The following is a 27,279-nucleotide window of genomic DNA, read 5'->3' as shown; positions in this document are numbered from 1 at the left end:
TTTCTCATACTTACCGATCACATACTACCTCATAATAAGCACAGACAACCTAACCCCTCTCTCTTCTAAAACAAATACAAAAGAATTCCACCAGCCCTGCATAAAGTTTAAAAACAATAGACATGCAAGCATGCTTGCCAGGTCCGTGTTGTACATATGCCAACGCAGTGATGTCCACATCAAATGCCGCAGCTAGTGTCTGGGCAGAGCATTAGCAGCAAAAAAAAACCAAAAACTGAAGATGGACCTGGGGAGGAGGAGGTACCGAAGTTTAAAAAAAAAAAGAGAGAGGGGAGGAGGGGAGGAATAGAAGAAACAGGAATGAGTGAAACAGAGATGCAGACACTTAAGGACATGAGAGTGAGAGGGGAAAAGAGGAATACAGAGGAGGGGTGAAGAGAGAGTGGAGGCAAGAAAGACCGTAGCAGGAGAGAGAAAAAAGGGAAGGAAGAAATGGAGGAGGGTAGAGAGAGGAGGAGATAAAGATGTAGGTGCTGAAGAGGGAGGAGGAAAGAGAGAGAAATCTACCCCCAGGCAACATCTGGGACGAGCTGAGTCATTTGTATAAATTTAAGTTTAATCTTAATATTTGTGTTTTATTTTTATGTATTAATCTTTACAGACAAGTGATGGGGGTGCGAACTGCTTTCCTGAACTTTGTGTTGGAGTTTTCCAAGAAATTGTGCCAATGGGTGTCGATCCTCAAAAAATCAGTTATAAAGAAACCGGTATTTACGATATGTATAATGTATCAAGCACCATTATGCACAGCATCAGATCACAAAGTAACAGGATTCTATAAAAATTTATATCCGCTCTTCTTGGTAGTGTTTAATCAGGCACTATAATATAATCCAGAGGCGCCTCTTTTCTTTTTAGCCCAAAATAATTGTTACCTTTTTCGAGGATCTCCCTGTCTGTCAGAATTATCATACACATTGCACACCAGCAGTAAGCATTTATGTATAAAAGGGGATATACTTGTGGAACCATGCATACCACTAAGATTCTTATTGTACACAACATGTCTACTACAACCTGATGTTCAGCACATTAGTATCCGTACCCTTATACACTGCTCCATTACAGCATAATGGAAACAAACCTACTATGCATGGTTCTATAAAACCATATATAGCCCATTTACACTATAGGCTCATGCTACCATAGTGAAATATGCCAATGCCTGCTGACTCCTATATATATATATATATATATATATATATATATATATATATATACCGCCATAAGGCAGTGCACAGCCATTACTGCTGTCACTTGTAACAGTGCTAACAGCTGTGATTAGTAATAGTAGACTGCTTTATAATATAAGCAACCATATATATATACATCTGTGCAATTGATAATCTGAAATGAATGGTCTTATTGGGTAGGTTGGAAGGTGACTGCCATCGTTCTTTGTGCAATCCTCTTTATTCCAACTGGTCATCGTGAATCTGGAAGTGATGCCAATGGCCAGCCTGTGTGCTCAATGACCATATCTCATCCAATTTAGGGGGATATTCATGAAAGCTTGAAGAGAGATTAAAATTGTGAGAGATAAAGTACCAACCATTCTACTCCTAACTGTTATTTTTCAAACAGCCTGTAAAGTGACAGGAGCTGATTGGTTGTTATTTTATTTCTCACAATTTTATCTCTCTCCAAGCTTTCATGAATACCTCCCTTAGGGGTCTCTTTACTAAGCTTTGTTAGGAGATAAAGTGAATGGTGATAAGGTACTAGCCAATCAGCTCCTAACTGTCATTTTTCAAACACAGCCTGTGACATGGCAGTTAGGAGCTGGTTGGCTAGTACCTTATCACTGTTCACTTTATCTCCTAACAAAGCTTTGTAAATACAGTCTCTTACTTGTGTTACCAAATAGGCACCAATGCTGTTTCCCAAAGCTCAGTATAGGCATAACAAATGACCAGCAAGTAACAATCTTACTTTATTCCATTGTATGAATTGGTGATCTCTCCCTTTGTGATAAGAAAAAACTGTATAACTATATTAACAAAGTGGTAGTATTTGTCTTACAGCTTCTAATGCACTAAAATAAATTATTGTTTTTTTACCTGAAGGACAGAATTTGAGTTGCTAATTGTTGGTCATATTGTTTTTTGTTTTTTTTTTAAACAAAATTACAAAATAAATATAGGATTTTAAATCAGCTGAAGGACAAAGCCAACCTTTTTAATACATACTTGTTTATGCAATCAGTTTTGTATTACTAACTAACGGCAAATAATTATTATTCACTTTTTTACTTCAGAATTAGCGGTCTATATACTAATAATTGTGATTATTATGTGTCCATATCGCAGGGGATATTTTAATTTTGAATGAAAATATCCCCGCTATGTACAAAGGAGACTCGCAGAGACAGCGTTTGCGGTAACTACTGTCCCTGCAAGTTATATCCCTGGCAAATTGTAGAAGTCTTTCACAGACGTGAAATACTTCTTCAGGGGAAGCTGACACTGCGCATGCCCACAGTGTCAGCTTTTCTAGCCGGCCGAAAGATCTCTCTTGCACCTGGAGCCTCCATATGTTTACAGTAGTTTACAAGCTTTGAAAAGCTTAGCTTTTTGGAGGTTAGTACATAGGGGTCAGCTCATAGTCCCCATTGACAATAATAGGGATCGCGATCTGAAGTGCTAATTAGCACTTTGCTGGAGATTTATGTGGAATCTCATGCATTGTGCTATTAGTACATAGACACAATACATAAAATTATGCAAAAACTGCACTTTCTGCATAATTTTATGTAATAAACAGCTTGATACATAGGCCCCTAAGGATTAGTTAGAAAGGCCTAGTCTAAAACAGGATCAGTGTGTTGAAGGTAAAGGATAAATCATAATGTAATAACATGTTGAGAGAGGCAATGTTGACATACAGTATATTGTACAAGCAGGTCACATAATAATAATAATAATAATAATAATAATGCAAGATGTAACCTATTTACTCTAGCAATTCATCTTTCTCCGGAGGAGTTTCATAAAAAAGTGGAGCATTACTTGTCTGCAGATCAGCAAGGAGAGAAGGACACAATTTTACTGGATTGCCGCAATTTTTATGAAAGCAAAATAGTAAGTGGTGAAATATAAAACCTTATAATGTAGTGGTGCATAGTGTTGATTACACACCAGAGATCAAATCGGTCAATGTCAAAAGGGATGGTTGAGAGGGAGGGATCCTTCAGGAGGCCTCATAGGCATAGGTTTTCTCCAGTACCAGCGTAAGGTCCACATTATTGTAACTGTGTGTGATACATGAAGATCTCGTGAACGGTCACAGCAATGTTGGTCTTAGGTCAGGGGGAGGTGTGAGTGTAGAAAGAGAACATATGTTATGTTGTGTGTTGAGGTAATTAGCAGAGTTGTTTATAGAGTTTACATGGGAGATTTTGGATTCGGTAAGCTTCCCCGAAGAGGTGAGTTTTCAGGGAACACTTGAAGGTTTGGATGCTAGAAGAAAGTCTTGTGCGAGGGAGGGCTTTCTACAGAGTAGGAGCAGGTAATGAGTGTGGATGAGGGACGTAGATCTTGCAAAAAGTGCATGGGTTGAGCTTGGAGATATTTGGAGATAAGCAAAGAGATGTATTATGGTGTAGTTTGGTTGATATCTGTATAAGTATTTTATGTGGAATTTGGCAAAAAAAAATAACAGGCAACCAGTATAAAGACTAACTGAGCGGAGCAGCACAAGATGAACATTTTGCAAGGAAAATCAGTCTAGCTGCTGCATTCAAAATAGATTGCAGGGGTTGAAGACTAGTAATAAGACTATTGCAATAATTTAATGCGGGAGATGATGAGTGCTTGAATTAGAGTTTTGCAGGGTCTTGTGTAGGAAATGGTCGTATTCTGGATGTTTCTTAGATGTACGTAACCAGATTTTTAAACCGATTGAATGTGGAAGAGTCAAGGATGACACCTAGGCAGCGAGCTTGTAGGATAGGGATAATTATTGTGTTATCAACAGAAAAATATAGTCAGGTCTACTTTTGGCTGGTGGAAATATTATTAATTCTGTTTTTGAAAGATTACGTTTCAGGTTGCAGGATGACAGATAACATGAAATGGCAAAAAGATATTAAGCAACACAGGCTAACATGGATAGTGAGAGATCTGGAGTGGATAGAAATATTTCAGTGTAATCCGCCTACAAATGATATTGAAATCTGAACAAGCCGATTAGTGTGCCAAGAGACGTGGTATAAATAAAAAAAAGTAGAGGACCTAGGACTGAGCCTTGTGGTACTCCAACTGCTAGAGGAAGAGAAGAGGTTGATCCAGAGAAACGAAAGAGCGTTTTTTATGTAGGATGAGAACCAGGATAGGACACTGTGGCCCTCATTCAGAAGCGGTCGCAAGAAGTGATTGCTCTCTCTGAATGAGGTCGGCCGCTTGTTTTTTTTAGTGCAGCCTCCTGGTCGCTAGCTAAGCTGTGGGTTACCACCCACAGCTTAGCGACCGACCAGGTTGATGGTCGCGATGGTCAAGACCGCAAGCCCCATGGAGCTTCCTGCTATGATCGAGCAGGAAGCTCCAAACTGACATCACTGCTGATGTCAGTTCGGCCTCCCACAAAACGGCAGGCGTTCGCTTGGGAACGCCTCCGTTTGTGTAGCCACCCACCCCGCCTACAAAACGGGACGAGCTATCGATCACCATTGACAGCCGCCCCTTTTTGTAGTGAGCTCCGGAGCAAGAGAAATTCTCTCTCGCTCCGGGGCATGCGCACGCGCAGTGCAGCCGCTGCGCGTGCGCAGGGCCTTAACATTGACCCGGTTGCGAGCGCTCAGCGCTTGCGACCAGGTCTGAATGAGGTCCACTGTTCTGAAGACCTTGTGATTGTTGTATTAGTATTAAAAGAGAGATGTCAAATGCAGCAGAGAGATCCAGGAGAATTATAAGTGAGTAATGGTCTTTAGACTTAAGCTGGGTACACGCTATATGATACAGATGTTTCCTTTCTCATCTAGCCTCAATATGCCACACAGAGCGACTTGCCTGGCATGAGTGAGCCGCCAGATACCGTGCAACTAAGTGGCAATGCAATGCGACTATGAAGCACCAGGACTGTGCTGATTAATTTGATATGGTAACACTTGTATATCTGTGTGCAACTGAGAGCGAAAATGGAACTTGGTGCGGAAAAAAGCTGCGGCCGTTGCATCATAGCACTTTGCATGCTGATTGAGAGACTCAGTCGTGCACATATATACACATCACATTAATCAGCAGAGTCTCCTGGTGAGTCCTAGTTGCATCGCATTGCGACTTAGAGGGGTATTCAATATGAAACGTTAACTTCACTGCCGAAGTTAACGTTTCATATCGGAGTTTTTTTTCTGCGTTAAGTCTGGTGCGCGCTCCCGCTTATCCCCGTATTCAATATAAAATTAACGAAAACGGGAAACTCCGAAGTTGGATTTGCGTAAAGTTACGAATTTTTCCTTAAAATAATTGTAAGACCCCCCCCTAAAGTTGTAAAAACATGGGGGATCACTATGGGTACCCCCGTTTTAGCCTTTAATTGAAAGTCGGGGATTTAAATAGCCGCAGCAGGTGCTTTTTTCCCGACATTGAAGAAGTGATGCAGAAGAGCACTTAGGTTATTTTTTTCGTTTTTTTAAGTGGTCCCATCAAATTTGGGGTACATGAAAATGGGTACTAGCATATTTTGCTGTCCCTAAAGTAAGTTTTTAAAAATTCTGCATTTGTGCACCTGCCGCTATAATTCTATTCTAGAAAACATCTGCTGCATACATGCAGAATAGCCCTGAACCTATTTCCCTATTGTTTAACAATTTTTTCCCTTTTTTTTTTTTTTTTGCACCCCAATTTTTTAATTAATTTTTTGGGGTGTCCCTATTTTTTTTTAAAACTTTTTTTTGACACAGTTCTTTTTTAAATGTCAATCTCAGGGGTGCAGGCTATTTTTTTTAAGCCTGCACCCCTAAACCCCAATTCTGCACTTTTTTTCAACACCTATTCAATGGTGAAAAGTTATCACCGTTTTTTATCAAAGACTTTTCCAAACTGCGATAAGTCTTTGATATTGAATACAGTGTAAAACTAAAACAAGTGATATTAACGCAAAAAACACCCATATTGAATACCCCTATTAGACTAATTTTCATGCAAAAAAAGACGCCCGGCGCTAGCAGAGTGTCACGGGACCAGGCACGCCAAGAGGGGCTGTTTGGCATGACTGCTGCAAAGACTATTAATGACACATCTGTATATCGCTCAGACGCGGATCGGAGCTATATATCGTACACATCGTATAGTGTGTACGGACGATCTGTCGTTCACGTCCCATCTGCTGTTCTGCACAACAGATGGAACGATGAAATTAATGACACCATGCAGTTACATACAGCATGTTAACCATACATCACACCGTCGTACACCGGATTGTGCAGTGTGTATGGTGCGTGCAATGTATCGTTACATCTCATTTTTCTGTATTTGGGTCGCACCATCGTATGGTGTGCACACAGCTTTTGCAGTGATCATATCAGGGCTGGGGAGTCGGTAGAAATGTACTAAAAAAAAAACAACTAACAAAATTATTATGCGTCTCAGAGCACATCTTTAAAAAATGAAAAAAAAGCATCCAATAAATTGTTGTTGAAAGTGAAACCAAACCAAAAAAGAAAACACAGCAAATCATTAGCTGATTTGTTGAAAACAAGAAGAAAGTATTTATAGGAAAGTATTTGGTAATGTAATTATAATATGTTTGTAAGCAGAGGACAGTTTACTATGTTCTGTTAGTCTTAATTTTATATATTCTTTAGCTTTAAGATATATCCTGTTTTTTATTAAGCCCATAGGTTGTAATATATTTTCTTCTCATTTTACTTTATCAGAAATTTTCATAAAATAAATATTTATGTTTTGTCAGTCTAATTAGCCTGATTTACGTGGTGGTGATGATGAATATGCCTTTTGCTACCGTTTTACTATAGTACATTTGTTATTACTAATTAATATACATTTGTTATTTTAGAAGGAGTTCAAGTCAGACAGTATTAAAATAGTGTAATCAAAGGTTTGGGCATACTGACTCCACAGTTCTTGGCGAGGTCGGGGGTGATAGATTACAGGAACACAACGAGAGAATGGATTGAAAATCCTAATAGAAAGTACTTTGAAAGATATGAATGTGAGTGATAGAACCTGTGAGTGTGTAATATTGTTATATTCTAACCCCACCTCCTTTACTGTTTCCAGGCCTGGAGGTAAAAGTGAAGTGGAAATCATACTTTTTGAAAGGGCTGCGGGGAAGGAATACATTTATATTTGTGGTTTTATATATACAATTTGTATATACAACCACAGAAATATAATAGTGTATAGACTAATATAAAGCCTATGTACACAGCGAAATCTCCTGCATTAGGCTGTTGTTACATAGCAGTGGTACATAGGCCCTTAAAACACACGGGGTCTGATTTTGAGTTGGAAGTAAAGCAAAAAAGAGAAAGTAACTGCACCTGGACAAGCCATGTCGCATTGTAAGGTGTGCAGATACATTTTTTTATTTTTTTGCATGCAGAGTAAATACTGGCTGCTTTTGCATGTAGCCTACAAATGCTGGTCAGCTTTATTGTTACACTGCAGTTTTAAATCTCTCTGCACAGGTTACTTCTGCCCCACCTGCAGTGCAACATGGTTTTACCAAGGTGCACAGTTACCATGCCTTTTTGCTTTACTTGCAACTTAGAATCAGGCTCCTAGTGCATAACTACGTAACAGGCTAATATTTTTTTACAAATATGTTCCCAAAATTATAAATATTTTTATTATCAAATTATGGAAAGAAGAGCTAATTAAACCAGATTCAGTATAATTTTATTAACAAGGGTTAAATGGCTCTTATTTACATAACCTGATTACTTTAAAAAAAATCAACAAATTTGGGGACATTGTTTTAAAAAAAAATTTATACAGTTAAAAAATTGTATGTTATATATGCAGTATGTAAAACTTACAGTTGGGTCCATGTATATTTGAACACAAATTTAAACAATGGAAATACAATTGAAGTGCAGACTTTTAGTTTAAATTCAAAAGGGGTTTGAACAAAAATATTGTATGAATTGTTTAGAAATTGCAACTATTTTTATACACAGTCCTCTATTTTCAGGGGCTCAAATGTAATTGGACAAATTAACATAATCATAATAAAATGTTCACTTTTAGTACTTTGTCGAGAATCCTTTGCATGCATCAGCAAATGCTGAGTTCCCTCCTGTGTTATGCTTTTCCATGACTTTTTTGTTGTTTGTATGTGAGTCTTTCTGCCTTTAGTTTTGTCTTCAGCAAGTGAAATACATGCTCAATCGGTTTGATTATTCCACTTTTTTGCTTTAAAAATCCCCTTGGTTGTTTTTCTCAGTATGCTTTGGGTCATCATTCATCTGTACGGTGAAGTGCTGCTTTGCTGAATCAACTTTCAACTTTGCTGAATCTGAGCAGACAGTATATCCCTATACACATCAGAATTCATCTGGCTTCTGTAATGTCCTCAATAAACACTAGTGACCTAGTGCCTCTGGATGCCATGCATGCCCATGCCAACACACAGCCTTCACCATTACAGATGATGTGTTATGATTTGGATCATGAGCCATTCCAAGCCTTCTTATTTTTTCTTCCCATCATCTCCCAGCAAAAGAATTACACCGCTTGGTACAAAATGCAGCTGCTAGGCTATTAACCAACCAGCCCCATTCCAGCCACATAACTTCAATTATCTACACCCTTCACTGGCTACCTGTAAGATGGCAGATCGTTTTCAAGATTCATACTGATTTTCAAGGCCCTACATAACCAGGGTTCAAGCTACCGGAAGCGGCTTTTGATTCCTTACTGCCCCGCTCGCTTACTACCATCTGTAGAAGAAGAACTATTAGCAGAATTAATTTGGTGGTTGAGCTTTCAGCTTTGTGGCTCCAGCTATATGGAACTCACTTCCCCGCACAGTTCAATAAGCCTCCTCTCTAGAGTCCTTCAAAAATAGACTCAAGTTTTACTTGTTCACCCAAGCATTTCACTAATGTCCCTTGTTGAGCTTGTTTTGTGCTCAAAAGGCTTATATAAAGCACTTTGAGTCCTCTTAGGAGAAAAGTGCTATATAAATAACATTATTATTATTATTATAATTATTATCATCATTCAAGTTGATCTTAGTTTCATCTGTCCAAAGAACGCTGTTGCAGAACTGGGCTGGCATTTTTAGACTTTGTTTTTGTAAAGTCTAATCTGGGCTTTCTATTCTTGACGGTTATGAATGGTTTGCACCTTGTGGTGAACCCTCTGCAGGGCCGGATTGTAGGCAGGGCGGCAGGGGCGGTCGCCCCGGGACCCCCACACACTGTCCCTTTCCCCCGGCCACTACTACTAACTAAAAACCGGAGTACAGCATTTAGTTGACTCCGCTGTGGTACTCCACAGCAGCTCAGCTGTTCCCATCAAGCGGCCGCCGAGGAGCTTCACTACAGTAAAAGTCGCGTGAGATTATGACATCAAATCTCACGATACTGTGACTGATGTGTGCGTATGCATGTGCGTATGTGTATATATACAGTATGTGTGTGTGTGTGTGTGTATATATATATATATATATATATATATATATATATATATATATATTATAAGGGTGTGTGTTGTCGAAAACTGACACACTCTCCACTTAAATTAGTACATGCCCGGGTGCCATCAGTGCGGTAGGCAGTTATATGGCAGGAGACCCCGCTCTCTGTATATCAACGTTTCAGTAACTTTTAATTACTTTTATCCTAATATATATTAGGGGGGGGGGGGGCGGGCCAAAACCGAGGCGTTTCCGAAGGAATGCCTGCCATTTGGGGGCGGCCCCACTGACATCACGAGTGAGCCAGAAGCTCACTGGGGTTTGCGGGAACGAGAACCTACCACAAGGGTCTCGTCGCAAGCCCGATGGTTACGACCATCACCTGGCCGCTTGCAAAAGCTGTGGGTGGTCATCCACAACTATGCGAGTGGCCAGGAGGCCGGTTTAAAAAATAAAACGTGGCCGCCCTGATTCAGAGCGAGCGGCTCTGAATCAGTCCCTGTGTCACTTGCATTGAGAGCTTCTTTGACCGCATGTTGTTGTTCACAGCAACAGCTTCCACATGCATATGTCACACTTGTAATCCCCTCCAGATCTTTTGCCTGCTTAATTGATAAAGAAATAATGAAGGAATATCCCACACCTGTCTATGAAACCGCTCTTGAGACAAAGTACTTTTGGACCCTTGAAAAAGAGGTGGCTACATATTAAACAGCTGTCATTCCTTCCTCCAATTTGGATCTGAATACCCTCATAATAAAACTGATAATCTGCACTGTAAAACCATAGTCATATATAACTGTAACTTTGAATATGTTTTGGTAAACCGCTAAAATAACCAGAATTGTATCAGTTTCCAAATATAATAATCAAACTTTTTTAACTATATAAAACCTAGTTCTGCAAGAAGAGCAACATGGGGCGCCCATGACTTACTGCTGGCTGGGAGGGGGAGAGAGCAGGGGGAGGCAGAGCTGCTGCAGTGCAGTCAACCCAGGCTTGGTGGGTGATCCTACAGTATTTGGAATGCCGATCATAGGAAGATTTTCTACTTGCAGTTGGCTATCCTTTTAGGTTTGACCTCTTCTGTATCTCAGCCAGCAGGAGGAGGCTGGGGGGAAGTTGCCGCAGAGACAGAGGGCCGGACGGGCGGGCTACTGCTGGAAGATCTGGAAGATTAGCTTCCAGCAGCCACCGGCAGGCTTGCATCAGATGGGACCAGGAATAGCCCAGCTTGGCATGGTCGCATCTCATGCGACCACACCATGCAAGTAGTTAAAACACATATGATCTCCAAACTGAGTGTTTAAATATACACAAACTACATCTGAACCAGTTGGTTTATGGTCAAAGGAAATAAATTGCACTGTGTTGGAAAAAAAAAATAATTACATCTTACAAAATAAATCACTGATGCAGTGATTTAGTTCAAATGCAGGTATGTATAATGGAGAGTGAGGGATAAAGTAAGCAGGATCATATAACATATGTGACGATGACAAGATGGTTAGGTCCAAATAAATGTAGGATAACTTTTTTTTTGCACGGTTATTTCATACACTTTAATAGTTACAAGATATTGTCAGAATGGAAGATATTTTAGATCTTCTGTGGAGGTCCACAAAAGAGACAGCCTGAGGTCGTGGGTTCATTACCCACTGCGGCCCTACCTGTGTGGAGTTTGTATATTCTCCCTGTGCTTGCGTGGGTTTCCTCCTGGTGCTCCGGTGTCCTCTCACAGTCCAAAAATATACTGGTAGGTTAATTGGCTCCCAAAAAAAATTACCCCATGTGTATGTGTGTGTGTGTGTGTGTATGTGTGAGTGAGTGAGCATGTGGTAGGGAATATAGAGTGCAGGGCCGTAGCTAGGGTAGTGCGGCCGGTGCCATCGCACAGGGCACCACAGGTCAGGGGGCGCTGTTTGGGCCTGTCAAATTTCTGTTTATTATCATTCTCACTTGTAGCTTCCTCTTAATTCATCCCCAGCATCTCCTGGCCTCCCCTATCTCTTCCCTGGCCCTTCCCCATGAAGCCATTCCCCTTTTTTGGGTGCATTATGTGTGCTGTATATAAATAACTGGTAATAAATAATAATAATAACATTGTAACTTTATTGAGGTTACGAAGATACTTACAGAAGAAACAGTACAAGTGCTTGTCATGTTTTTTTTATTTTCTTACGTATGTTAAACATACCTGTTAGAACATATGCTATTGCAAGCCTCAGAGCTTGGAACATTATTTTCCAGTTTGTTACTCTGTTTAATAACATAATAAATTATATCATATATTACAGCATATCCAATTTTCTTTTAAGTGTATGCTTTGTCTCTAATGTAGAGTGTGTGATAACATGACCTACTTATGTGTTCCTTTAGGGCCAGTTCCAGAACTGCCTGGCTCCAGACATCAGGAAATTCAGCTACTTCCCAAACTATGTGGATCAAAACCTGGACTTATTTAAAGATAAAACTGTGTTAATGTACTGTACAGGAGGAATCCGCTGTGAACGTGGCTCAGCTTACCTCAGGTCAAAGGTGAGTGACTAATTTACTGCATATACGGTAGGTACATCACTGCAGGTGGCGGAACTCTAGGACAGAACATGGTCCATTTTCAAGTTGTTAACACTAAAAATCATGCTTGTGCAGCCTGTGCCATCTTTATTTAATTAGAAGTTGTTCAATTTGCAAAAATTCTAAAATATATTTTATAGCTACCAACACTTGAGATTGGCATGCATGTAACTGTGCCAAAACACTAGTCCTAAGTACCTAGTAAGCACACAGAAAGTAGCACAATGGAGGAAAAAGTACACAATACACAGTGCATGGTGCAGGTCAGTTTGTTACCACTGACCTGCACCATGCATCGTTGTGCTTAACCTGTGACTTCATACAAGTCCGTTGCTACACAAATACTAGTACACTATAAGCAAAGTAAGACACAGGATTGAGCACAACGCAGCATATGGCACAAAAACTGTTAGATTTATTTACCTATGGTGTATTTTAAACTAATACTTTAATATACCTTGCTTATTCCTACAACAGGCTGTGTGCAAAGAAATATACCAGCTAAAAGGAGGCATACATAAATACCTGGAGCAGTTCTCCGATGGATTTTTTAGAGGAAAGCTGTTTGTCTTTGATGGCCGTTACACCATATCTTCTAATGAAGACATCATATCAAGTAAGGACTGTACTGAGGTACAATCTGGTCACAGGTGTATCAGAAGTCTGTCTTGTCATTTAGGGTGAAGTACCAATTGGCGATTTAAGGTAGAGGGGAGTATGAGATAAGAAAACCGTAGGTAGCAAAAAGTCTTCCATTTATATGGATGTTCTACAGGCAAGTCATTTAACCCTATCTTTACCTGAGCTACTTCAAGAAGGTTGAGCTGCAGCTACTGTTGCTTTTCATCACAACTACCCTAACCATCACACATAATGAGACTCAGCTTGTAATGTATATTCATCAGATTTCTCTTTGTTACCACCATTAGGGCTCATACACACATGCAATGGAAAACAGCAGTATTTGAAAGCATACACAAAACCTTGTACTTTGTTCTTGCTTTTATCAGATCATTAGAACTGTATTCATAAGGCTTCCCTGCAGCCACATACACCTAACATTGCGCAAAGTAGCCCCATTTGGCGTGTCACAGCTTTGCAACTAAGCCACGCCATGCGTCCCTCTACAGGTTTGTAACAAATTTGCATCACTAATATGATAAAAGTACAATGCACAAGTACCCTGGACACTAGTTCTGGAATTGCATGCAGCTGCTGTGTGCAACGCTAACCTGGGGAAAACGGCAAAAGAGTGAAGAGCGATACAAGCTGCTCCATACATCCCGCCGAGCAGCATTGTGCTTAATTTGCCGCAAAATCACTACGACAAAAATACTAATCCTTAGAACCCAGTACACTATAAGCGACTTTTGGATGCAGTTAATGATGTTAAATTCAGAAATAAGTACAAAAGTCCGAGAAACGCTGCCCATGGTGGAACATCAAAGTCGAGCGATATGGCATAATAAAGGGATAGTTGTATTAGGACATATCTGTATATTATTATATTAATTATTATTAATGACCTTTCCCATACATCTCCACCGTACTGTACAGATGAATTATTTCTGCAGGCACCATATTATTTGATGTAAAGAAAAGTTATCTAATGCTTGTCCATTTGTTTACAGTATTTGTTTATTTTTACTGTATACGTCAAAAACCATTAAATGCTTAAGTTTAACATCATTCTACTTCTTGCCTTTGTTATTTTTGTACGTGTATCTGACTAGGCTGCCATTATTGCGGCACCCCCTGGGACAAATACCGGTTATGCTCCACCCTTCGTTGCTGCCAGCTGGTCCTGATCTGCATGGAGTGTCAGCAGGGAGACCTCACCGCATGCTGCCATACCTGTCACGTGAAAGGGCTCAAGATGCGGTCTGACAGGTGCCAGCAGCCCTTCAAAGAAGAATGTGAATGTACGGACAAGAGACCCAAGATTCCTATAGAAAAGGCCTAACCACAGCCACCTTTCATTTTAGTCTAGAATTTATAAAATAAGACAAAAAGAAAACAGCCAAAGTTTTCTATAGCTGTAAGGGCAGCTTTGTGTAGTGGTTGTGCCATGTGCAAAAATGTTCACACATTGGTATTTTAATGTGAAGGAATAGAAATGGGTAGCTGTAGATTCTATATATGAGTACTGTGCTTTTGGAAGAATAAACATAAGTGCTTTTATAAGAGAGCAGATTTTGCACAATTGTCACTCTTTAGGGCATAGAGGAACAAGATCTTATGTAAAACAGATCAGTTTGTAATAAGCCATAAACTAATAGTCAGGTTTATCATGCTAATAAGCAACACTTAAAGAAACAACATGTAAAGCCTGTATTTTGCTTCAGCAATATTTGCTTTACACAGATCCTTACCTGCTGAAAAAAGGCATCCGCTCATTTGGTATGAACAGACACGCTCAGTGATAGGTTGGGTGCCTATTATCCTCAGGATTATATATAATATGTAGAATATTTGGTGGCACCAGCTCGTTTTCTTTCTTATATTCAGTAAATAAATAATTCCTAGTGCTCTGGGACAGGTTGATGCATGGGGAGTGCCACTGACTTGGGCATGGAAATACATTTACCAGCAAATAATGGCTTTGGGGGCTGTGACTCTGGGACTTGGTACATAAATATAGTAGAGACGCTGTAGCAGCAGCAACGGTGCACTACACAGTACATTCTTCCCTATGACCAGATTTTATCCCAAAGTGTATACTCAATGCTCCATAGTATCAAAATACCTTTTATTCTATTATTCTTACTAAATATAGTCTTATTTTTAGATTTTATGTCATGGGTATACATCTGTGTGTTAACATTAATTTGCAGGTTCTTACAGGACCAACACTGCCCATAAGCTTGCGCTTTGGTTGCGTAAGCTTTAATTAAGCTCTGGTGGGAATATGGGAGGAAAAGTAAGTGTAATTATAAAACAATTGAGTGACAGGTGTCTGTAGTGTACTGGTCGGTCCAGTGTGTTTCATTACATTTCTAATTTTATTCCTTATTGTCTGACTTTGTCTAAATTTGACATGTTTAATAGGCCAGATACAGTGCTCCCTTACTAACCTTGTATAATGTGCAAGACTATAACCCAAAGCAGCCAATTAAATCATTACTGCACAGATTTACTAACTAAAAGAAAGTTCTTCACTGGTCAGCTGGTCATCTTTTTCATACTATTCATATGTATTGGGAAACACCAGCACAAATATTGCCACTCCAATAAATAGTATTAGAGACTATGAACTATAAGATGGTGATGTGGTGTTCCGTCCGTTTCTCTGGCACCTCAAGTTGCGCAGGAAAATCTGCAATGTTGAGTGGTACTGAACATCTACCTACAGTTCAAAGATATTTTATCCTTCAATCACAATATATAATGATTGAGCGTTCTATTTGTGTACTCAAACTCAATATATATTTTTTAATTAAATTAAACTATTCTTATCCTTGAGTCTTTCTTGATTTTATTTGTTACCTGGTCACATTTTACATAAGGCAGGATTTCAAATAATATGGAAAATGTTATATTTTCAAGTTAACTATTCCTTTTTTTCTAAATGAGAAGTGTATACATTAATATAAAATTAATACTAAATTACAAACACTCTACTGAAACCAATATAGTTTGTGTATAATCCCCTAATCCAGAGTTTTCCAAACGCTGCCATTACAGTCTGGGTTTAAGGATATCCATGCTTGAGCACAGGTGACGTAATTAGTACCTTTGTCAATTTGATTTAACCATCTGGACTCAAGCATGGATATCCTTAATACCTGGACTGTAATGCTGGAGTTTTGGTAGCTCTACACTAATCTATTGAAAAACTCACTGGTGTGTTAGATTATCTAGAAATATGAGTGAGATATCTCATGTATTAGGAGATAGGGGGATAGATGTATAATAGCGGCACTTAGCGTGCCGCTATATCGCTTCCTGCTTCGCCTCTTTACAGGTAGCACTACCGATGAGATGTATAAACATCTCATCAGCCGGAGCAGGGGAGCGATAATTCCCCCCTCCGGCGCTACCCGCTAAAGACAGCAGCGCATCAGCCTAGCGCTGATGCGCTCTGTCTCAGTCCCGGCCGGCTCCACAGAGCATACGTGGGATGTCGCAAGTATCGCAAAATCCCTGCGTGCAGCCTGGAGCCGGCAGCCACCACAGCAGGGACAGCGCTGTCCCTGCTGTGGGGATAGGGCAGCACCAGGCTGTAGCTGTCGATAGCTATAGCGGACCGAACCTTCAGGCGAACTGACCATTCATACATGGCCCAGGCTATCGACGCTGCTATCTTGTAGATATTCACACCGATGATGACAGGGGCGCATAGCGCCTCTGTCAGTTACCGCCCAACCTCCCGATCATACATCGGGGAGAAGCGGTATCAGCGCACATAACGTGCGCTGATACCACTTCAGGGTATACATCTCCCCTAGTATCCTGTTGGAACTAATCTATAAACATGCTGCTGAGTAACATGTACACCACGTATAAATAAGATATGTACAATACCGAGGTTGAATAGCAACATTATGGACCAAATATAATAGGATGCAGGTTTCTGAAATTGATGAGATTATGGGGAGTTAGCAGTCCAATTTAACCACTTAATTGACCATTATTTTTTTCCCAATATTCACTCAAAAATGTTCAGTATTTTTTTATGATTGAATTAGATCAATAACATCTACTTAGAATTTTTCCAAAACTATTTTATTTAAAAAAAATATGTAAATTTTTTGGAATACATAATAGCAATTTTTATTATATCAGTCATCGATATATTGGACTATCAGATTGGAACATCGCGACCATCACAATTTTTGATTTCCCCAGTGGCTGCTCCTCTCTGCAGCCGCTGGGTGGGGGGTCCTGCCATGCTGACCAATCAGCAGTGGTCGGCAGGACAGAAGTCACTGGGGGAGGGTACAGGGACGCAGAGGGGGCTGGGAGGTCCCTCTGCTATTGGCAGCAGAGCCGGCCCTGGCCAATTTGGTGCCCTAGGCAAAATTTTGGCTGGTGCCCCCACAGATAATCCCACTAGCAGATATATATATATGTGTGTATGTATGTGTATATATATATATATATATATATATATATTATTCCCTTTAGAAACCCCCCTTTAAAAATCATGTGTTTGCCACTGGGGTCCCGCACTGCAGTTTACAGTTGGCTCTGGCTGCCAGCCAATCCTGGCTCGCGTACCAGCTGCCAATCAAGAAAAGGGAAGCTTAACTTGCCAGCCAATGAGAAGCTGTCAAGTGGCAGCTTCTCATTGGCTCGCGACCGGCACTGGATTTGAAAAGCTGTCCTTCCTTTTGATTGGCAGCCGATACGCACTGGTCGAGTCACACCACTTAGTCATCCAAAGTTACCAGCTTTGCGGGGTCACTTCTGCTCTCGGTGCTCCTGGAATTATAAACACGAAGACGCTGCTCAGCTGCTGTGACTCTCTCCTGTCCAGGAGCCTCAGCCATAATTCAGCCTAAATAAGCTCCCCATTGAGGAGACCCTAGAGGACAGACCACAGGTAAGGGGGGAAGAAGGGGTGTGTAGTGTACTGCTGAGGCGGGTATTCAAATGTCCATATCACCACCTCTATATTCCCACTCTGAGCACTAATATATATATATATATATATATTATACACACACACACATACACTGTTTATATGTATACATTACATGTATACATTACACACATATATATATATCTATATATATATATATTATATACACACACACGCACAACATAGCCAGTCAATGTGAAGAACCTACCTCTTGAAGTTTTGAAGTTCTCGGGAATGACAGAGCTGAGCTGCCTATGTCCTGGGGAGGGTGAGTCATTGGAGTAGAAAGGAATTTCTGCTAGTGGAGTTGTCTGCGGGAGTTTGCCTCCTCCTGCTCTTCCTGGGAGGCCACTGTGGCAGAGAGGGAGACAGGGATAAAAGAGTCAGCGCGGGCGAAATTCGGAATGAATTTTACATACTATGCCGCATGCAACAAACCAGGCGGGGAAGGGCAGCTTCAGAAGGAGTCACGGCGGGATCTACTAGTGCCGCACTGCCCGGGCAGACGGCGCACTCTGTTATTTACTTAAGTCAAATTTATCTTACGCGGCCTCACAGGGGTATCTTTTGTACCCACCTGTCGCCGGGCCTGCCGTTAATCTACCTTGTCCTGTCACTGTGTATAACGGCACCAAGCCTTGTTATACTCTTCTCTCCTTTTTGTAAGAGGGTGGTCCTGTGCATACCCGGACCAACCCGTTTTTTTCCTCTATGGAGCCGAATGCCTCTAGGCATTAGAGTCGCCCCTAGGCATTTGCTTAGAATGCCTATGCCTAGGGCCGGCTCTGATTGGCAGCTGCTTGAAAATTATCTTACGACAGCTGCCCACTGTGCATTTCTGACAGGTCGAACAGTTCGTGACCATGGAGGTAGATGTACTAAGCCTTGGAGAGAGAGAAATATCCAACAAGTCAGCTCCTAACTGTCATGTTACAGGTTGTGTTTGAAAAAAGACAGGAGCTGATTGGTTGGAATCGGTATGTAATACCGACAGTTGTATCCTGACAAGGGTTGTGTAAGTATACTTACCCTCCCCTCTTCTACTCCCCCCCCCAATCCTCTCTTTTTGTAGCCTTACCCTACCCCACTCCCCACCCTAACCCTTCCGTTTCATGCCTAAACCTAATTCTCCCCCCTTTGTGCCTAACCCCCCCAGTGGTGACTAACCCTACCCTCCCCCCCAAAAAAAAAACCTATCCCTAAACTTGCTACGCTCCCTAAACCTACCCGCCCCTCCCGCACGACTAATGTTAAGGGTGGCCCGGATTTACCTAGCTGAAGCTGGCGTTCCGGCGTCAGGATTAAGATAGACTCCTATCTTAAGTCCCTTGTCGGGATTCCCCTGTCGGTATTGAGACCGGTGGCATCGTGGCTGCCAGTCTCATAACTACATTCCACATCGGTTGGTACTTTTATCTCTTTTCAATGCGACCACACCAGGCACGTGGTTAAAGACCATGTTTAGTATGGCAAAACCAATCTCCTTTTTATATTTTTCAATTACATTAGTACACGGTTATTTGTATACACTGTGCTGGCCCCATCCCCGAATGTGTGACGACATGATATGAGGGAGCGGGGCCGCCGGCAACCAGGTGGAAAAGCTGAGCTCCAGGAGCATCCTTGGGAGAAAACGGAACAGCAAAGGCAAGTGATGGGCAAAGCGTATTAAAGTAGTAGAAAAACAAAAGAAAAGTTAGGATCTTCACAGTGCACAGATGGAATCTAGATTCCTAGGTTACTGGTATTGCTCTGAATCGATATTAAAATATAGCTTTTATTAGATTATATTTAAAATAATAGTGGTTGGGTCTAAAGTTTAGGGCGAAATATTATTTAAAATAGAGAGCTATAGCATGTGTGTATATATAGAAAGATTAGAAAGGTGATTAAAATTCTGCCTGACACCGGACTGTTACACGTTGTTGAGTATTATTTATCCCTGGTCCTTGAAAAAGCAGCTATCGGCGAAACGCACGTTGGCAAGCACGCCGACGCCGGACTGTAGCAGAACCATATGCTACACACTTTATATATAATAACCACTTTACAACTGTACTGGGCTTGTAGGGGACGCTGTATGTTACATATGATATAATGCTGTAAGCGGACAGACTGCTTAATAGTTCCGCTAGCCGTGGGAGAGCTGTATGTGAGATACGGGCACATTGTTTCCACTTGAATAGTCTGTTACAACACTGCGGTACTTTAAGTGTATGTAACAATATCAGCTCAGCCTGACTGGCATACCATCGTTATACTCAGAAATACATATTACATTGTAGGGGGAGATAAAGAGTTTAAAAGTGAAACATCACTGGCAATATAAGTGACATCATTTATGTGTCACCACTGACTTGAAGAGTGAGGATTGAGAGACATGAGTATATTGAACTTGATCCATTAGCTAATATAAAGTAATAGAACAAGATATACAAAGTCCTATGATAATTGATATGGAATAACTTTGAAATTAGCAGCCAGACACATTTTATCACTTATTGGGAGATCTATGAATGTCATATACCCAAGACACAAAATATATGTGATAATTCATTTTGCTAACTAGCTCCAGATACGAGCAGTCTGAAAATACAGATAAAGAAAAACTATTAATACTCAGTAATTACATTTACATCATTACTGTATTAAAGCAACGCTTTCTGAAATATTACTCAGTACAACATTGCAATATTGTGTAAAGGGAAAGACATCGATTAACACTGATAATACTCTATAATAAATATAGACCTCCCATTTTCTCTATTCACCCTCATTATTTGGCATTATTTTTGTGTACATGTTATTTTCTGAATATACAAAGAATATGTGACCTTATTACTCAGTCATCCCACTTCAGGATGTCAACGTGTAACAGTCCGGTGTCAGGCAGAATTTTAATCACCTTTCTAATCTTTCTATATATACACACATGCTATATCTCTCTATTTTAAATAATATTTCGCCCTAAACTTTAGACCCAACCACTATTATTTTAAATATAATCTAATAAAAGCTATATTTTAATATCGATTCAGAGCAATACCAGTAACCCAGGAATCTAGATTCCATCTGTGCACTGTGAAGATCCTATCTGTTCTTTTGTTTTTCTACCTGTAATGACTATAGGATTCTAGGGTAGCACCTTCATATATATACAAGTATTATAATAATAGTTATGAAGATGATGGACTCAAAATAATAAAAGGTATATTTAAATTTAAATCTCTCTGATACAATATATATATATATATCTATTGGTGCGAGATTATTCTTACTGTTGGTCTCAACGTATTAAAGTAGTGTTCATGTAGTAGTTCAATTCGCCATGCAGCACAATATGCCTGCAACTCTGCTAGCGTTGGGCGTCTATTTTTGCTGATAATGCATCATATTGCAATGTGATGCGACTAGGACGCACTAGAAGACTGTGCTGATTCATTTTATATATGACACTTGTATATCTTTGTGCAGCTGAGTCTAAACGAAACTTGGTGTGGAAAATAGCTGCGACCGTTACATCATAGCACTTTGTATGCTGATTGAGAGACTTAGTCGCACCCAGATATACAAGTGTCGCATATCAAATTAATCAGCACAGTCTCCTGGTACGTCCTAGTCATCACATTGCGACTTAGATGCATTTTCTGCAAAAAAAGATGCCCGGCGCTAGCAGAGTCTTACAGGCCCCAGGAGCGCTGAGAGGGGCTGTTTGGTGCGACTGTAGCTAAGACGAGTGAGGACACATCTGCATTTACACCAGCCTGCAAGTGCATTTATTGCGGATGCATGAGCACTAGTGCAACAAGACGGATTGGGTATGAAATCCCGGCAGCTGTATAGCCATTGGGTGAAATGTTGACGCTGGGAGCACGAAACCACAGACTCCCGACGGAGCAGGTAAATAGGCTATCCCTACCCTCCCCCCAACGATAACCCTCCCTTGGTGCCTAACCCTAAAACTCCTGGAGTGGTGCCTAACACTAAGTTCCCTCGGGGGTGCCTAAGCGTAACCCCCCCTCCCTGCACTAAACCTAACCCCGGGGAGGGGGGGGGTTGCCTAATCCTATCCTCCCCAGGAAGTGCCTAACCTCCCGTTTCCCTAGCCTAATTCGCCGGGATTCCGGCGTCAGGCTAAAGATAGGTGTCTGGATTTTGTCAGACGGCTTCCCGAACGTCGGCATTTTGACTACATCCCCAACAAGACACTGATGATGATGATGACAATCAATAGCAATAGCTTTTGTTTGACTAGCTGATTGCGTATTGGCACTTCCTACTAATAGTAATTAATCCCTTCTCTGTGGAAGACTTGTAGAGCCCGCCCTCCACATATACCTGTAATTTGTAGAGGATGATAGTAAGTGTATGTATGTATGTGTGTGTGTGTCTATATGTGCCTCCCAAGTGTTTCGGGCAATATTATAAGCTCATATTCAGTCAAATGCTTCAGAACTCATTGGACGGCGCTTCACAGTGAAGATGGACAATGACCCGAAGCATACTGCAAAAGCAACCAAAGAGTTTTTTAAGGCTAAAAAGTGGAATGTTATGCAATGGCCAAGTCAATCCCCTGACCTGAATCCGATTGAGCATGCATTTCACTTGATGAAGACAAAACTGAAGGGAAAATGCCCCAAGAACAAGCAGGAACTGAAGACATTTGCAGTAGAGGCCTGGCAGAGCATCACCAGGGATGAAACCCAGCGTCTGGTGATGTCTCTGCGTTCCATCCTTCAGGCTGTAATTTCCTGCAAAGGATTTGCCACAAAGTATTAAAAAGTGAAAGTTAGATTTAGGATTGTTTAGTTTGTCCCATTACTTTTGGCCCCTTAAAAAGTGGGAGGCACCTATAGAAACTGTTGTAATTCCTACACCGTTCACCTGATTTGGATGTAATTACCCTCAAATTAAATCTGAAAGTCTGCAGTTAAAGCACATCTTGTTTGTTTCATTTCAAAGCCATTGTGGTGGTGAATAGAGGCCAAAATATTAAAATTCTGTCAATGTCCCAATATTTATGCACCTGACTGCGTATATCTATCTGAGAATCAGGGTAGGGACTGGCCAGATGGGAATGAGAGTGAAGTGGTTGGTCAGCTTTTCAAAATTATTGCAATATTTTGGAACCAACATTCTCTATATTCAAAGGAGTTGGAGTTTGAAAAGCATGCGAGTGCCGAGTTTGTTTGTATGATATTTTTTATGTAGATGGTGTGGTCACATACCAAGGGCACCCCAGATGGTTGAGTGCCGTGGACTAAGCCTGTCGTGTGTGTGTGTGTGTGTGTGTGTGTGTGTGTGTATGTATGTGTATATATATAATGTGTTTACATTTTTGAGCAGTTGTTTGGGTAACTGGCTTTGCAGTGACCTCACAGGCCATGGCTGAAATTAGTATCTTCCTATAAGATTTTGGTAATGCCATAGAGTTATGTAAAATGGACTAGCTCCATCCTCCTAATGAGCAGCTCAGGCATAGCACAGACATTATACTGGGTGAGATTTAGTTCAGAATAAAACTATATACCCTTGATATTATGTATATTACTGAGCTCAGTGATTCATAAGCTTTAATAGCTAGTAATGTACAATAGTGGGATTCTGCCTTAAAGATTAAAGTAGAAAAGATTAATCATTACTATAAAAGTAATATGCAGTCTGAGACTACATATCCAACTCAGCATTTATGAAAAATGTATCTACAGTCAAATGCATTGCCTTATATGTTAATAAATACTACAAAATGATCTGGCATTTATGGAATGGGAACCAATAAATAGGCTGCTGAAAACAAAATATTTTAAGTTTCTGCCAACACAAGTATAAAGAATCAGTTTTTTTTTTTTTTTTTTTTAGTTCTCATACTACACTTAAGCATAATGTTACAGAGTACTACAGATGTTCTTGTATATGGGACCCATTATACAGGATGTAAGGCCACAGTTGGTAAACCCCCCATGGCACTGCATATCTATCCTCACTACTTATCTTAGCATATGGAAGGTGGGGACAGTATGTGAGGTCATAGCCAAGCGCTACATTACTAGCAAGTGGCGTAATTAGGGCAGGGCCGCCGGCCATGGTACAGATCCGCTCTAGTCAGTCAGTGTAGTGCAGAATGTAGTGAGTGCGGTCGGCACTACACAGTTGCACTCTGACTACCCGGCAGCGATGTGTGTGTTTCAGCAGCCAATGAGAGTCAGACAGACTCTCATTGGCTACTGCGCCCACTGCCAGAGCTGGGCTGGAGCTCACTCATGAGCTCTGCCTTCTGGCTCCTGTAGTGGGCGATGGAAGAGACGTCATAGTACTGAGCGGGAGGACGGAGGAGCAGACAACGGCAGGAACGGGAATTCAGTGTTTTGTGTATGTATGTCTGTGTGTATGTTATGCACTACTGGCTGGGGGCACTGAATTGGGAGGACCATTACGGGGACACTGCATAGGGGGGATCACTACTGGGGGCACTGCATACTGGGGGTATTGTATAAGGGGCACCACTACTGAGGGGCACTGCATAGGGGGTCACAGTATAAGGGTGCATTACTGAGGGCAATGTATAAAGGGCACTACTACATGGGGCACTGCTACTGGGTACATTGCATAAGCGCACTACTACAGTGGGCATTGTAAGAGGGGCACTACTACTGCGGGCATTAAGGTACATATGGAATGGAAAGGAATGTTCCCAGAGTGACGAGAAAGGGGTATGTGTCATGTTGGCACGCCCCATTTTTCAGTGGCCACGCCCCTTGTGGCATGTGATTACGACCATTTTTCGTCACGCGCACATAGGGCTCCAAATACCCTAGTTACACCACTGTTCCCAGCACATCAGATATTGAGGAGAAGCACTCGGCAGCCTCACATATAAGAAGCTGCTAGTTTCCGCTCCCCTATATCAGCTGCTGGCATTCCATGTGGGGCATTTAAAATACAAGATGAGTGACATAATTTAGCGTGTTCGGCACCATCTAAACATTGGTGCTTTATGCAACATCATGTTTGAATAATGGTAACCCCAGTTTTTTCCCATTATTTGAAGCACCAAGTCTAAGGTCTGCTAAAACATACACTGCCTTACTGTCCCTCGCAATCCTTACCAAATTACAGTGTTTAGCACAACTACTCATAGTAAATATAGGAGTCAACTCTTGCTTAGCATGTCTGTTTAGATTATAAAATTACTTAAATGAAGATATAATTTACTATTTTTTGTTTGTCCGTTCAGTATTTCAGAACTTCCTGGGTAAGGAGTTTCTGGATAAGAGATCCTAGAGGTGTATATAAAATACAACTCTACCTCTACTGGTGATTTATGTGACCAGTGTCCTAAGTGCTCATTGTTGGATGCTCTCCAGTGGCAGCTGCTTGTAGGTGATTCTGCCATGGGGGATTTAAAATGCAATAATAATAAATACAAGACACTCCTGGTAATAAATATACCTTCTTATGTCATAAAGTCATCAGATGGCAATGAACATTTGAAATGGGGTCAATGCTCCCTAGATAAATGCTCAGCCCAGATGCACTGATATAGGAGAATGATGACCCAAAGACAGTAATAGTTAATACAACGTCTAATTTACAGAGTATAACAGAATTCTAAATGTCTTTATATTTACACAGTAATTTGTATCAGATAATTAGCAGCATTTGCGAATTTGACTAACAACATTTGCAGATTATATTTTCATACCTTTTACATTTTACTTTTTTTTTCAACTTGAACATGTTTATTAGAAATTTTTAAAATATAGCCTAGATAGGGGCAAATACAATTCACAGCAATCAGAAATAGCATAACACAACTAATATAACATCATAAACAAAAACATATCGGTAATAATAATCATATCAATAACCGTATGAGAAAAAAAAATAGGGGTAGGACAAAAAGGGAAAAGAAAGGGGAAAATTATCCGGAGACAATAAAATATTAAAACATATGTATTATATTTTGTATGCATCTAATTGTTACTTTTCTCCAATATTGATGCTACAATAAAGAAATATACAGTGTGTATGTGTGTGTATATATATATATATATATATATATATATATATATATAATTCTATGTTTACCCAAAATCAATCTATATATATTAGCGAAAAGGAGAACAATACATCCCCAGGAGAACTAAAACCCGCAGAACATTGCTTGCATGGGGGCCTTAGTGAGGAATAATATTAAAACTACAATCTCCACTTAACCGAAGAAGAAGTAGAATATTTAAATCCCAGAGTTTCCATGTCCTAACTCTTTTGGGCATATGTAACAAACTTCGAAAGAGCTGGGGGATTAGGATTATTCCAATATTGGGCAATGTCTGATCTGGTAGCAATAAAAATGTTAGGTAGCTATAGTCATCCTGTATAGCAGGAAGACAGAAAGATCTCCTTTGTGTGGGCACTCTTAATGTTAATATGTAAATATTAAAATATACCTTTTATTGAGTATTATTTTAAAAAATGTATAATTTTGCCACATACAATACACATAAACACAAATATATTTACACATATATCAATTAGCATGCTGTGATATTGGCAACATATAATTAATCACAGCACATAAACATAGACAGACAATTTAGAACTTTCAGCATGCTGTGGTATAAAGAGATAATCAGCCACAGCAATATAGTAACTCAGTGTTATCTTGACACTTTTAACATGTATCTATTTCACAGTGTAACATTAATAGTATGTGTTGCTTTAAGTTCCCCATACATATTTTTGGAGAGAAAAGGCAAAAAAGCTGAGTGAATATATTTGCACATGTATCAAAGTGCTGTGATATTGGCAACATATAATTAATCACAGCACACAAAAGTAAATAGATATTTTAGAGCATTCAGCACGCTGTGTTATGAGGAGATAATTGGCCACAGCATTACAATAATTCTGATTTATCTTGATGCTTTTAACATGTATCCATTTACTCGATGTAACATAAATTGTCTGTTACTTTAAATTCCCCATACACAATTCTGGAGAGAGAAGGCGAAAATATCTAGATAGGCTTGTAGCTGAGATTTTCAAACAGTGTCATGCATAAACTTAATAAGTATGTAATAAGCTTTATCTTGTGAACAGCGTCTGTGATCCCCACGAATATTCACAATTTTAATATTATGCAGTCAGTCAGGAGGACTACCTATATACCAATCACTCAGTATTCATAATGTTACTGTCGGTGATATAAGTAATTCAATAGCATTTACTCTTGCCACCCACAGTTTGTAAGTTTAAAGAAATTTTATAGATAATTTGAACATTTGAGAAACAATTTTTATGATATATAGACATCAGATAGAGAGGGGTATACTTGCTATTGGTAGATCCCACGTATGATTCCCGTGTGAATAGTGTGCAGTGAGCGCTACCTATAATGCCACAGGAGCACAGATAATATTCCTGTGGTGGAGACTGATACCGTCACCGTCAGCGTCGTGAGCCCGCACAGGTATACGTACGCTGATCCTGTA

The 27,279-nt window shown here is 40.3% G+C and overlaps 1 protein-coding gene across 3 annotated transcripts in view; it reads left to right on the top strand.

Moving 5' to 3' along the window:
- Positions 1 to 15,647, top strand: part of TSTD2 (thiosulfate sulfurtransferase like domain containing 2) — a 44,990-nt gene extending 29,343 nt beyond the window's left edge. For 2 of the 3 annotated variants that reach the window (XM_088461283.1, XM_088461285.1), the window contains exons 5-9: positions 623 to 728; positions 2,983 to 3,101; positions 12,004 to 12,162; positions 12,679 to 12,817; positions 13,935 to 15,647. In XM_088461283.1, coding sequence (XP_088317409.1) covers positions 623 to 728; positions 2,983 to 3,101; positions 12,004 to 12,162; positions 12,679 to 12,817; positions 13,935 to 14,164 — 753 coding nt within the window. In that variant the 3' untranslated portion in view covers positions 14,165 to 15,647. The remainder of the gene's footprint in view (positions 1 to 622; positions 729 to 2,982; positions 3,102 to 12,003; positions 12,163 to 12,678; positions 12,818 to 13,934) is intronic. The other variant, XM_088461284.1, reaches the window with a different exon arrangement.
- The last annotated feature ends 11,632 nt before the right edge of the window (positions 15,648 to 27,279 follow it).

This window comes from Taudactylus pleione, unplaced genomic scaffold (genome assembly GCF_031769625.1).
Source record: "Taudactylus pleione unplaced genomic scaffold, aTauple2 ptg001032l, whole genome shotgun sequence".
NCBI lineage: Eukaryota > Metazoa > Chordata > Amphibia > Anura > Myobatrachidae > Taudactylus > Taudactylus pleione.
This window is presented reverse-complemented; position numbering and strand designations above follow the sequence as displayed.